General features: G+C 41.3%; 1 protein-coding gene across 4 annotated transcripts; it reads right to left on the minus strand.

The window, feature by feature from the left end:
• Positions 1 to 145: 145 nt before the first annotated feature.
• On the minus strand, positions 146 to 9,758 carry zdhhc20a (zDHHC palmitoyltransferase 20a). 4 transcript variants are annotated; one of them, XM_028984235.1, is made up of 14 exons: positions 9,591 to 9,758; positions 8,502 to 8,528; positions 8,265 to 8,359; positions 7,838 to 7,958; positions 7,552 to 7,621; positions 7,124 to 7,156; positions 6,245 to 6,365; positions 6,051 to 6,089; positions 4,723 to 4,758; positions 3,690 to 3,822; positions 3,222 to 3,348; positions 3,067 to 3,153; positions 2,287 to 2,372; positions 146 to 2,205 (listed from the first exon to the last, which is right to left on the minus strand). In XM_028984235.1, exons 1-14 carry the CDS (start codon positions 9,706 to 9,708, stop codon positions 2,162 to 2,164), a joined length of 1,137 nt encoding a protein of 378 aa, XP_028840068.1. In that variant the 5' UTR covers positions 9,709 to 9,758; the 3' UTR covers positions 146 to 2,161. The 4 variants fall into 4 exon arrangements, with proteins under 4 accessions (XP_028840068.1, XP_028840067.1, XP_028840069.1 ...); XM_028984234.1 differs by having other exon boundaries at positions 2,287 to 2,375; positions 9,591 to 9,754; XM_028984236.1 differs by lacking the exon at positions 6,051 to 6,089 and having other exon boundaries at positions 2,287 to 2,375; positions 9,591 to 9,749.
• Positions 9,759 to 13,319: the final 3,561 nt, after the last annotated feature.

A 13,319-nucleotide genomic window follows, 5' to 3' on the forward strand; every position in this document is an offset into this window, starting at 1 on the left:
CTGGCATAAACACTGGAGAGATCACAAATGCATAATTTTCAAATTAGTAAAAATTTTTTATATCTGCAGCACCTAGCCATGATTAATTTTACTTTACCCCAGGATTAACACACCATAGACTGGGGAAAAAAAAAAAAGTCATAAGCACATCTGAAAATTCCTTTATTAGTAAATCACCACATTTTATGAGGTGTGTTGCTGTGTGAGCTACAAAATACAGACATTAAACATGAAATGAGTTTAGACCTCAGACCATTTCTGGAAATGACTTCATCAACCCAAACTGGCCTGCAGATAATTAGGAAAGAAGCCAGAAGAATACCATATGTGCAAAACAGGAAGTCGTGATTACAAAATTCTACATTTTTAATTAAAAAGTAATAATACAATTGTAAAATGAATGGTATTTCTTGCATAAACTTATTTGGTATTCCAGTTACAAAAAAAGTTATTAATGCAAACAAAAATATACACTGTTTAATCCATCTTTTTCTTTTGCCAATACTAGCACCAAATCCCTAATCAGCTGAAATGCACACTCACTGCTGTAAACCGAACATGCATTATAATACCACGGTCTGCCGCGTGTCACGTGAACTGTGCAAATCCACTTCATCCCATAACAGAAAACACAGAATTCCAGCTTCCAGAATGCTGCCACTTTACGGCAGCACCAGGGGAAAAAATATTAATCTTCCTAATTCCACACAACAGTGGAATTAGTACTGACCGTGGCCCCTGGGGGTTTACATAAATCCAACAACCTAGCCTGGGCCAGGACGTAAGCCCTTTGGTGTGACAAATCACAGTGAACCATACAGAGGTCAAGAGGTCAGAGATACTATGCTGCCTCCGGACAATGGACCTCCTGAATACAACAGAATCGAATGTTATGTCTCTACGTCTCTTTATAAGGAGCCTCTACACAAGACAGGGTGGGGTCTGAACACTGCTATGGTCAAGTGGCTGGAGTCTGGCTGGAGGGTGCAGTGTGCTGGTGTAGCCATGTGGTCACAGCAAAGACACTGCATGTCAAGTGCGCCTCAGTTAAGTGATTAAACGGGAGATCAATTAAAAACTTTCTAAGTATTACTGTAAACACATTATTTTCCTCCAACTTCCCTTTTTTTTAAAGTTTAAATATTTCATAATATATATATAGGTATGCATAAATTACCAAGCACAAAGACTATTTCCTGCTGAATCTCTTCTGACATCTCACATCAGACATGTAAACTGATCATAAACAGTCAAGCTAGATAGTGTGTTTTGAATATCCAGGTACAATACTGCACAAAATGTCCCAAATGCCAACATATTGGTATTAGATTGCTGATAAGAATTTGAGCACAGTGAAAATTCAAAAGTGTAAACAGACCACCCCATGAGTTCCTGTGCGTGTGTGTGTGTGAGAGAAAAACGCAGCCCCGAATTTATGTCAGCGCTGGAGAGAAGGCACTGTGCAGGTGGGGAAGCTCTGGTCTGCAGGCTGAGTTCAGTACACCTACATATACTCATCAGTAATTAATCAACATCTTTAAAAAACGTAGACTACAAACACAATTACAGCATCTGTTTAAAGGATCACACAACAAGAACTGTCTGAGGAAACATCACACCTCCGTTTCAGGTTATAAAGTGAAGTGACATTTATCATGAAATGTATCATTTGTTACGTATTTCATGTTATTTTGGAAATGGGGGACCTTTCATGACTTAAGCCGTGTGCTCTGCAGACATGTGCCATGTCACTCTTTCAGCCTGAAACATCTGACATAATGGGACATTTGCAGTCTTAATGCTGAAAGATGTTCTTTCCCAATCCGTATGGACTTTGAGATTGAGGTGCACGTATCTTTCACATATTTGGCTTATAAAGAGCTGAAAGCCATTGAAGAGCTTAGTAGTAAACATCTGAAAAAACATTGTCTTTGGTTCATAACAAAGACGTGTGTGTGTGTGTGTCAGTGTGTGTGAACACCCAAGAAGAATTACAGAAAATTGATGGTTACTGAAAGAAAACGGTGGGCGTATCTATAGTAAAGAGGAAGAGGAAATCCTTTATGAGGCAAGCAGGGGTTTTCTCTGCACTCGGTGGGTGACATGTACGGAGGGTTTCCATGGAGATGAGGAGATGCATCTGAGTTTAAGGCAGGAGAGATCAAGATTCGTTCTCCATGGTGACGGCAACCATTGGACCTTCATCTTTAAAACACAGAATTCAAAGGGGTCAGTTCACAGGTCAACAGGATCACAGATGGGACACTGCCGCCTCAAGTCACTGACCGTTCATGGTCGCCACATCCTCTTTTTGCTCTTCGCTGTGGACTCCGTCACTGCCAACCAGCCTGCCATTGGTTTCACCATCTGTACTGCTGTCAGGTGAACAAATCACATTATCAGCCCCCCCACACTCATCTGGCAGCCATAAGGAACTGTTGATGAAACCTGCTACAACGGAATAATCCAATGACCTGCTGAGGAACGTCGCAGCGAATCTGACAACACAGTAGATAAAATATGACTGGTGCCTGTAATGTGCCTGTAATAATCACATAGTCTTCTTCAGGCTCAATGCAGGATATATAAAGATCTTATTTTTCTTCCATTGTAAAATTAGCATGATCATTTCATAAACAGCTGTCCAGCAATATTCTGAAAATACTGAATATACACAACCAGCCAAAGGTTCAGCACACACTATATGGAGGCTACCATAGACGCTGTTTTAAAGCATCTACAATACACAAAGTAGGTTAATGAATTGGATTATTCAGTCAAGAAAAAGCTGAAAGTAATCATAATAAAACCATCCCCATTGTCTAAATTGAGGCGGCTGAGAGATGCCAAGAGTGAAATGCTGTCATCATAGCAAAGGTTTACTGAATCGACCCTAAAATATGAAAGATTCTACTTGGTTTACAATATTTTTGTGAGTTTATTTTCCACATTGCCTTTATAGTATTGAGGAGTCAGTTTTGTTCAAAAAAGGATAGACAGGACAACAGACCCATAAATGGTAATCTGGTAACCTGGGCAAAGTACAAAAGCAAGAGCTGACTCTACCATTTGGAGATGTGCTGATGGTACAGAGTCTGCTGTTCACAATCCGTAGTCACCAGTCGGGTGGGGAACGTGTATCCATCGCCTTGACTAAAAGACACAAAGGAATTCATCTTATGAGGTCCAAAAAATGAAATCCCAGTCTAATCTTGTTTTACCTGGTGTAGATTGGCAAGAACCAAAGCTTCTTCTCATCTCCAAAAACTTCAGCAACATTTTTAGAGAAGCCCAGTGTGAAGCCATTCTTATCTGTGCCACCTCTAAAAACTGGAGACCTGAACGCCTCTGTTGAAATAAGGGGGGGAAAAACATGAAAGGAGTTTTCCCTTCAAATCAAGAGATATTAGAAGCAGAGAAGATTAAAATGAAAACTCATAACCATAAAACCTCAAACAATGTTTCAGGGTCGTCAATCAAATCAAATATTGCCATTTAAAAAAGATTACTTCATTACATCTACAGCTGGCAGCTAACAATGTTAGCAAACAATTCACAACATGGCTCCAAAAACTCAAGCTGAAACATGAGGAGCTCAGATACCATGGTGGAGGTGAGCCTGAAAGGACCAGGAAAATCAGGTGAATAATGTTGACTCAGGGTATGCAGCTAAGGAACAAGGACAGTACCTATTGTGGTCCGGTTCTTTCCCACCAGCCACAGATGGTAGATGAACAAAGACATAACACTGATGAAGAACATGGAGGCCACAAAGAACAGGAAGAGAACATGGAACTTGGCGTGAGTGTCTGGTAGCTGATTCTGTGTGAGTGGGAGAGAGAGAGAGAATCCATCATTAGACTAAACTGACCACTGACAATAACAATTAAACCAAGTCACTATTTCATTACCAACCCAGTAATAACCATTGCTTGTTTTATTACAGTAATTATGGCATTGTTGTTCAGCTCAAATGAAGTTCAAAGCATACAAAAAGAAAAGAAAACAGGAACAATCCAAGATACATAATTGATGCACAGTAACGTGTATTACACGACAGCGTTTTAGGGCCACTGATAAATAAATAAATGAATAAATAATATTGGTTTTTGAGTATACATTCATACAGTTACAAGAATATGATTGTATTCTTATGAAAATACAGTCAAAATATTATGAGTGCAAAAGTGCACATTTATCATATGAGTCCATATGCCATATTGCATGGAATGATTTCTTTAGTGGCATCGACAAAGTTGTCGTGCCCTCCGAAGCTCTACTCCTTCTGGATCAATCATTATTCTAAAAGCCTCTACAGAGACGACATAAATTCTCTCAAGTATCCTTGTGTATTTTTATTCGAGTGATGTTCTGTGTCCTTATTACATAGAATAGTACAATTCATCAGTGGCCCTAATGCACAATCATAGTCTTATGTTTCATGTGTAAGTGAAATTCTGTGGAATAGAACTATTTAAACACAGTAATCTACATCTACTGGTATTGGTAGATGCTGATACTGAGAACTATTTCTGTAATACACAGATAACTGCTCTGGGGTCAGGGAAACATCAGGAAAATAATGTGTGGAGACTTATAGCCTCATCACAAAAGGAGTGGTTTCTCTCTACTGGTATCTTTATTAAAGCGATCAGCTAATTTTCTACACACATGCGCACAAACACACACACACACACACACACAACTTTACAAGGAATTTACCTCAGGACAGTTTTGTATAGCTTTCATTTGGCAAAGCTTGAGAGTGTTAAGACAGAAAGACAGAGATGTTAGAACCACAGAATAAAGCATGAGGATATGGTGATGTTACAGACAACCAGAACACAAATGGAAAAACTCACATGTTTCACACACACAAACAGTGCTATTCAAATTAGGCCTAGTCTTCTCTTCATCCATGTTTCGGATGGGGGAGAATGAGGGGCATTAGACCCCCTAAGGACCAGAATATGAATAGCATTGCAGTAAGATTTGAGGTTATGTCTACATGGAGCCGAGCAATAATGATGATTCTTTAGAATAGAATATGACATTTTATCAAGTTATGATCAATATAGGATAAACCAGAAATCACTGACATTTAGGTACATTTCCAGGAGCAACTTACAAATGTAATACTCCATTTAACATTAATCATAAATATATTTCCTGTATAATGGGAAATATATTTCCTATATATGCTGTAAATGTAAAATGTAAATTTTCCCAAGCTCTATGTACACATACAGTACTCTCAACATACCCTTACCACTTTTCTTAATACATGAAACTCGGCAGCACACGCCATAACGGATCTGAATGTTCTCTGAATTTTTCATTTACAGGAATATAGACTTATCTTTGACTTAGATTATTATATATTTTTTTAATTCTCCACATTTTCTGTGACAGTTACTCTGATCCACCTAACAAAATCACAGTATCTTTGTTCTCAAACTGTGGTGGTATTCATGCTCCCTCTAGTGGTCCTGGCCAGAAGATGCTGAGATGAATTAACAGTAGTACAGTTAACATCCTCACTTTGCAAAATTTTCTTCACTTTCAAACCGACATGGTTCCCGTCAGGCTTACAAAAGGTACTTGCCCATAAAACTTGACCCTTCCTATTAGAAGTGAAGGCAGTAACTTACACTGCCTCTTTAATTACAATTAAGAACTGGAGGTTCATTTAGTCAAGTTCCTTTTGTTACCATATTGTCTAAGCCATAAATATGAGATTAGATCACTTTTTCAGACCAAAAAGATAACTAAAGCATCTTATATTCTGGTCAACACGGAACATTCTCCTGGCTGTGCGTGGCGGCACTTCCCTCTACACACCACAGTATACTATGCTAATAACAACTGTGTGGTAAGTGGGCAACTGAAAACACGAACTCATGCAGAAGTGTCCAAAGTCACACCAACCCAGCGGTCATCTGACCACAGTCTTCTACGTGCAGAATTAAGCAGAAACAAAAACACAGGTTTGCGAGGATGAGTTTGGACATACTGCAGGATTAAGGCACCAAACACATTCTTCACAGAACCTTGGCCCGCAGGAAACCAGAATTCCTGTTAAAACGACTCTCCATTGCAAGGAAAGATGGGGCAGTAAGGAGAGAGAGAGAGCGGGAAGTGTTAATGGTGCAGAAAATAGAAACTTTTTACACACCGGGGCGGCATCAGCGAGCAGTTCTCAGAAGGAAAAGGCACAATGCGGTGAGTGTGTCGCTACACTTACTGTCCAGAACTTGATGAAATACTGCAAAACTGTGGCGGTGATGAACAGGCAGTACAGCGAGGAGTAACCCAGGAACAAGACGAAGAACTTGTAGTTGGAGAAGCCTACACAGTTATTCACCCTGCAGGAAGAGAGAGGAGGGGGAAATGCTCAACACACACACACAAACACGAGAAGAGCTTGGGAGCCATGCGAGATCTTTACACCATTTTCATCGGCTTGACAAAAAGCAAATGCTCAGAAAACTTAATTAATCACACCTTTATGTGTAGTTTTTCATCAGATTATTTTAGATTTCTCTGAAAACCATTTAAAGTTCAATTCAGACATATCAGTAAAAATATGTTTAAGTCGCTAGAGGACAAGTGTTGAAGTCATCCATAAAAGGGAGGGACATGCAGCTCTGAGCTCCCAGAGCTGCTGAGTGTTCCAGCATTGAACAGCAGAGGAAAAGTGATCTATACTTACTATAAATACTAGAAAACATTAGAAAAAACAGACTCTTCTTTTTATTTGTGAGAGGTCGTCTTTGGACAGGAAACACAGGCATCAAAAAGTCCAAAAGAGTCTAAGGCATCTTTTTAATTCCACTAAAATGCCTTTATTGCTTTGATACGTTCCTAACCAAAATCTCTCCAATGTGTTCTGGCATCCAACAGGGTGTTTAGGTTGTGATGGGGATTTACAAAATGTGACACAGCATTTGGATTCTTTGGACTCGTACTTTAAAGTAGGTATGTAGGTAAAGTAGGTACACCCACAGTACTAAGATGCTATACCCAATTGTGATTTGGACCAAGTTAATATGACACTTATCTAATGCTGCTGCATTTGTTGAAAAGGTCTCTTAACAAGGAGCATTGAGAATAGCTTACACACCAAGGGCAGTGATGATCCATCTTTAGCACACACCTGAGAGAGAGAGAGAGAGAGAGAGAGAGAGAGAGAGAGAGAGAGAGAGAGAGAGAGAGAGAGAGAGAGAGAGAGACAGAGATTATACTTCTCCTGCAGAGCTGAGCTGGTAAGCCTAAAACAACGTAAATGTTTCCTAGATTAATCTCACATGTTATTGAGTATGAATATTACATGTAATTACATGCACAGGTTTTACATTACGGTTGCTGTAAGGTGTAATATACAAACGTACTAATATAAATGCTAATCCACAGAACTGAGGTATATGAAACGTAAAAGAAAATTTGATATCCTTTTTAACAAAATTGAGTAACAAGAGAGTAAATACATGATGGGAGACACACAGTGAAGTTAGTGAGTGAAAAAGAATCATTTAAAATGGAAAAACTCACTGGTCACAGCTGGAGCAGTGGTGGCAGCGATCTGGTTTGATCAGCTGACAGTGATCGCAGTACCGGATGGCTGTACAGTAACAGTCGATAAAGACAATCAGATAAATCAACATACCAGCAGCAACAAACATTAACACTATTAATGTAGGTATTTGCATGGCAATATAATGTCATGTTTGCATATTCTAAAAAAAAAAAAAAAAAAAACCAACACCACACAAGGTAAAAATGAATACTAGATCTGTGCTGGATGGTTGGAATAGTGCGATTGTGAGTGTGCATTCACCCCCTGATCCAGTGCATGTGTAAATTGGTAGATCTCTGGCAACTCTCTTCAGGATCTCCTGCTGCACCTCCACTCGCTCTTCCTTTTCGTACTGCTCCTTCTCGGGTTTGGGAAGACAGAACTAAACAAAGAAGGCAGACAGTTTCAGATTTTTTTTTATCTAATGCCGTTAGATGTTAAGACATACTAACAAATCTCTCTTACACGTACACACACATACACACACGCACTACGTCCCTGTGATCTCGTCTCTGTGATTACCAGCCGTGGTGACATAAGTAGAGGCCATGCTGGGAAACGCCCAGCGGTGAGGTCGCAGTGGTCTGACTGTTCGAGTTTGCTAGATTTAGACATGTGTAGGGGGAAAGTTCAAAGCAGACCTGGGCGTCCCTGGAGAGGAGGAGACACAAGCACGGCCCAGGCTTACCTCTTTGGACGGGTTGACTGGCCTGGAGACGATTGTTTTCCAGTACGACCATAAAAACATGGCGAAGATCATGTGAAATATGAGCAGATAAATGACTGGGAGAAAAACAAAAGAGAAGGACGGGTTACCTTCAGCTTAGCATCCTCTGAACCCCGAAAAAAAGGAATAAAGTTCTATTCTATGTGCAACGTTGGAATATTTACAAAATTCCAAAGCTCCAAGGAACCTCCAACTCACCTTGTTCTGCAATGTCAGGAATTGTATCTGGACAGAGAGAGAGAGAGAGAAGAGGGACAAGTGTTGGCATCTCTCACACCCCCACACACACACACACACACACCTCTGTCTGACTGACAGCCCACTGAGAGCCCTTGCAGGGCAGCCCCAGCCTGGCAGTGCCAGCTGGAGGGCCACCAGTGTGAGGCAGCTTTGTTTCTGCTCAGCAGGAATCCCACAACGTCAGGACAACTGACTGACAGGTGCCTTTCAACACATTTAGGACCAAAAAAATAAAAAATAAAAGCCCAGTTCCAGGGGTTTCTGTGGGATTCGTCTGCTATTCACTACGCATTATGGAAATCTTTAAACCGTTTACGCGCCCAAATCACAGCTCTTCAGTCACACTGCTTCCCACAAAGGTCACGTCATGTCAAATGTAAATGTGTTTAGGTGTCAGCAGCAAATATGTACATATACACACACACACACACACACACACACACTGAGCGATATTAAAAGCATGGCCCGTCGCTTAGATGACCTGCGGCCAAACCAACGAGTGACCTCGTACTGGTTCCAGGGACAGGGACAGGGACAGGATCTAAAGAACTCGTGGAACACAGGGGACCGTGAAGGACTGTTGGGGAACACGGACGTGTTGGTGTTGCTCCTCCACTGAAATAATCGGCACCACAGTAAAGCCGCATTATAACCCCGGACGGAGTTACACGACACGAAGTTTACACGGACACTGAACCGGGCGGGACAAGTAAGACGCGTGTAAACATTAAAAAAAAAACATTTGAAACATTTGTCGGGGATGGAGAGCTCCACTTCTTTAAAAGGCTGTATTCGATAAAACGCGGTAACGCGCGCACCGTTCTTGACGGCACAGAATTACACGTCAGTCTGCACGGTCACAGAAAGCACGGGAAACGTGCGCCACCCCCAAATATTTGGGGTGACTGGGGGAGAAATTGGTACCAGCCGGTCACAGCCGCGGTCGCCCCGCTACTTCCTGCTGCCCGTACGAACTGACCGGGAACTTCCCGGGAAAAAAAAAGGAAAAAGAGGCACGAAACTGTCGCCAACCGGACGACGACTCACATATGCAGAGCTCCAGGACGTAGGCATAGTACGACCAGCCCACCACGAGGTTGATGAAGACGACAGGTATCCAGGATAAGCCCCGCTGGCAGCATCTCACTGCGTGCGAGGGCGCCATCTTTAATCCGCCTGCAGCGCTCCGCCCGGCCGCCTGGCCGCCTGGCCGCCCGGCGTCCGTCCAGCCGCTCCGCGGGACCCGACACAACTTCTTTTTTTTTTTATTTATGTGCCGTCACTAATATATTTTGATCAGCAATGTAAAAAAAAATAATTAAAAAAATGTTACGTGTTGTGCTGCTCGTTTCTCCTCAGACAGGCTGGCGCTTCCAGAAAGTTCAGCTGTGTTGAATTACAATTCCAAAAAAAACAATCTGTAAAACTCTATAATCTATTACATTTAATCTTCAAAATTCGTCAAAGTATACTTTATAGTCATCTTACTATATACAAGTACACAGAGGGACGCTGGAGATTCACAGTGTGCAAAAGGACATTGTGCAGATGGAATAACACACAAGACACAAAAACATGACAAAGGACATTGTGGACATTGTGCACCGACCAATAAAATAGCGCATAAAATGTTGAGCTTTCGTCACTTGGTATAAATAAGAGGGGCTTTACAATACAGGCCAAAAGCTTGGACGCACCTTCTAATTCAATGTGTTTTCTTTTGCATTTCAGTCGACAACCATCAATTCTGGGTATTTATTTGTATCTGGTAACAGGAACAAATGTTTAAGAACAGCTTGATGGGCCTATAGTTCTACATTTACATTTATGGCATTTATCAGACACTCTTATCCAGAGCGACTTACAATCAGTAGGTACAGGGACAGTCCCCCCCTGGAGCAACTTAGGGTTAAGTGTCTTGCTCAGGGACACAATGGTAGTAATTGGGATTTGAACCTGTGACTCTAGTATTCTGGTATATAGGCAAGTGTGTTACCCACTTGGCTACTACCATCCCACTACCAGCTACTACCATCTAGCGCATTAACCATCCATCTCCTTTACCCGCCCAGTTCTTTTGTCCATATTGACATCATATATAAATGTCTGATCATGTCATCAGCTGTTTGGTCACAGGTTCATTTTTAAAATGTTTTAAAGTCACTATGGGTGTTCTCGTCCCTTTCATGGTTTATTCTGGAATATTGGTGTTGCACCATGCGCCTATTGTAATAATAATAATGATTATTATAATTATTAGTTTGTTATTATTATGTATAATATAATTTGTTAATATTATATATGTATAATCCACTTTACTGACCTGTAATAACCAGTGAAGCCCAGAAGAGGACAGTAGCACTCTCATAAACAGAACAAATTTCATTTAGTCAGAAATACAGACTCCTCTGACTCACCCAGTCTCCCTCAAATCCAGACTGAGAAACAAAGGATGCCTAAAAGCATGAAGGATGAGACAGAAATGACCGATCCTGTGTGATTGTGGATATATACAATCATTGTCTGACACAAATGTGAATATATAAATATACACATATTTCAGGTCACTAATCATAATAATTATATCATCTATAAGCATTAAATAATAAAGAATGATATAAAGAATCAATGATGTGCATATATACAACATAATAGATAATGTTCTTTTTTTTATTTTTTTATTTTTACACTTTTCCAAATGTAGACACCTCAGTTGTCACCTTATTTCTGTGTTCGCCTTGAGATGGAGAGACTGCTGTTTGTAGCTCCGGAGTCAGTGGAACAAAGACTGCTTGTTTGCACTGATGCTGGCTCTGTTCTCACATGAAATCTGAGCGATAAGGAGATCTTGTGCCTCTCCTGAATTAGCACGCAGCAAGAGAGAGTTCAAATGAGGAAGAAAAAAGGCTGTCTGTCCCTGCCTGTCTGTTTTTCCCTTAGATCATCCTTTCTGATGGACCTACTCTCGAAGTAGAGCGTATGGTTAAAAATACTAGACAAATGTAAAAAAGCAACCCTCTGCAGCGATTCTTTCTCCCATGGGTTCGAAATAAATGTGAAACTGTGGCAGCCCTGCTGGTAGCAAGGCCGGTGTTTATGCCAGTGGACTGATGGAGATGCTGGTTGAGCTGTTGGTGGCCATATTAGCTAAGTATATCGAGTCTGCAGGGACGCCGGGATTAACATCAGACATCAACCAAGCAGTGTATTTAGACCATCTTTTCTGCAATCATTCAGAATACACCAACTCCAGTGCCTGACTTAACATAATGTTTGTGTATTTGCAGTACAAAGTATAAGCACCATGCCCATTTTGAACTTTCTGGAACCTTCTGTTTGTGTAACACTGGAATCTTTTGTAATTATGTTTCTGTGCTATGCGACGGATCCAAAAACATATGCCTAGCACGTTATGCGTGTTGTGATGTGTGTTACCCTGGCTTAAGCGTAAGCCCCCTGCAGAGCGCCAGCTGAATCAGCCTGCATCCACTGCGTGACCTCAGCGGGGTCAGACTCCTCCTTCTGGAAGGATGAGAGCAGGAGCTCATGGCCGTCAGAGAGCGTGAGCGATAGTTCGGAAGAATACTACTTTATCATAGTTTACTTTTCCCGTATCGGCAGCATAGTCAGGATGTGTCTGCTGTCAAACCAAACATTATAAACACCGGTTCTAGCACTTTCAATTTTTTTTTTACCCAAAATCAAATGAATATTTTCCTGTCTTTCTATGGCTGTGATATGTGTGTGTGTATTCAAGTGTGTGAAGTGGCTGTCTCTGGTACACACCCACCCCACTTGGTACGTTCCACTAAAAGCACCACTTGAGGTCTGAATGGCACATTTGTTTTGTGTCAATGAGGTGGAATAAGAGGAGAAAGAAGGGAGTGTAGGGAGGGGAGATGGGAGTGACAGGGACAGAGTATAATAGCAGTGGTGGAGAGCTGTGGAGGGCAGCAGAGGACATAAGATGACCCAACGAGATGACACATAGGGACCACTAACAGCCATGTCCGGACTTGAGACTAGTGACACAGTAGTGTGTGACGTAGTGAGGGACGGTGGTGGGGATGAAGAGGAGTATTTTGCTGGTGGTGGGGAATGTATTGAACCCCTCAGACACCTGGAGCTTAGAGTTGGAGGGGATAGCTGGAAGGAAAAGCAATTACCGTAATTATTTATTATTAATGCCGTGTTTCGCAACACTCTGGCAAAACTATAAATGGGCTGCAGTTTTGTTTGGTGATTTTAAGGCATGCACAACGATGATGCTTTTTGATAAGGAAAGGCAATAAGCCAACGTGAAGTACAAGTAAATTGAAATGAGGAGGAGGGAGGAGAAAAGGAGGGTGGAGTCCTTAGGGAAGAATGTGTTGGATGCAGAAAGTGCTCCAGTTTAGCAAGATCTTGTGTGTCATAATAAAATTGGATTCTATAATGTTTCAATAACCCTATTTGCCTAAACTGATTTTGATTCACTTCCACATGTAGCAATTTTTTTGGAGTTTGTTGGGTCTTACTTTCATCTGGATTCTGGGTTTTGAGTGTCTCTTTTAGATCCGCATATGCCAGGATTTGGTAAACAGAACACCGGACAAAAGCAGACAAAAGACCAACCATTTTACGCTATCAGCGCAAACACAGGAAGAAAAAAAAGAACAGAACTCCAGAATCTGAGGTGAATTACATGGAATGGTAGCATGATCTGAAATACTGAGGGGCAGCGCAGGAGAGGAGAAAAGGGGAGAATGAGCAGGGGAGACCAGTGTCTGGGGTGGG

Source organism: Denticeps clupeoides, chromosome 6 (assembly GCF_900700375.1).
Source record: "Denticeps clupeoides chromosome 6, fDenClu1.1, whole genome shotgun sequence".
Classification (NCBI taxonomy): domain Eukaryota; kingdom Metazoa; phylum Chordata; class Actinopteri; order Clupeiformes; family Denticipitidae; genus Denticeps; species Denticeps clupeoides.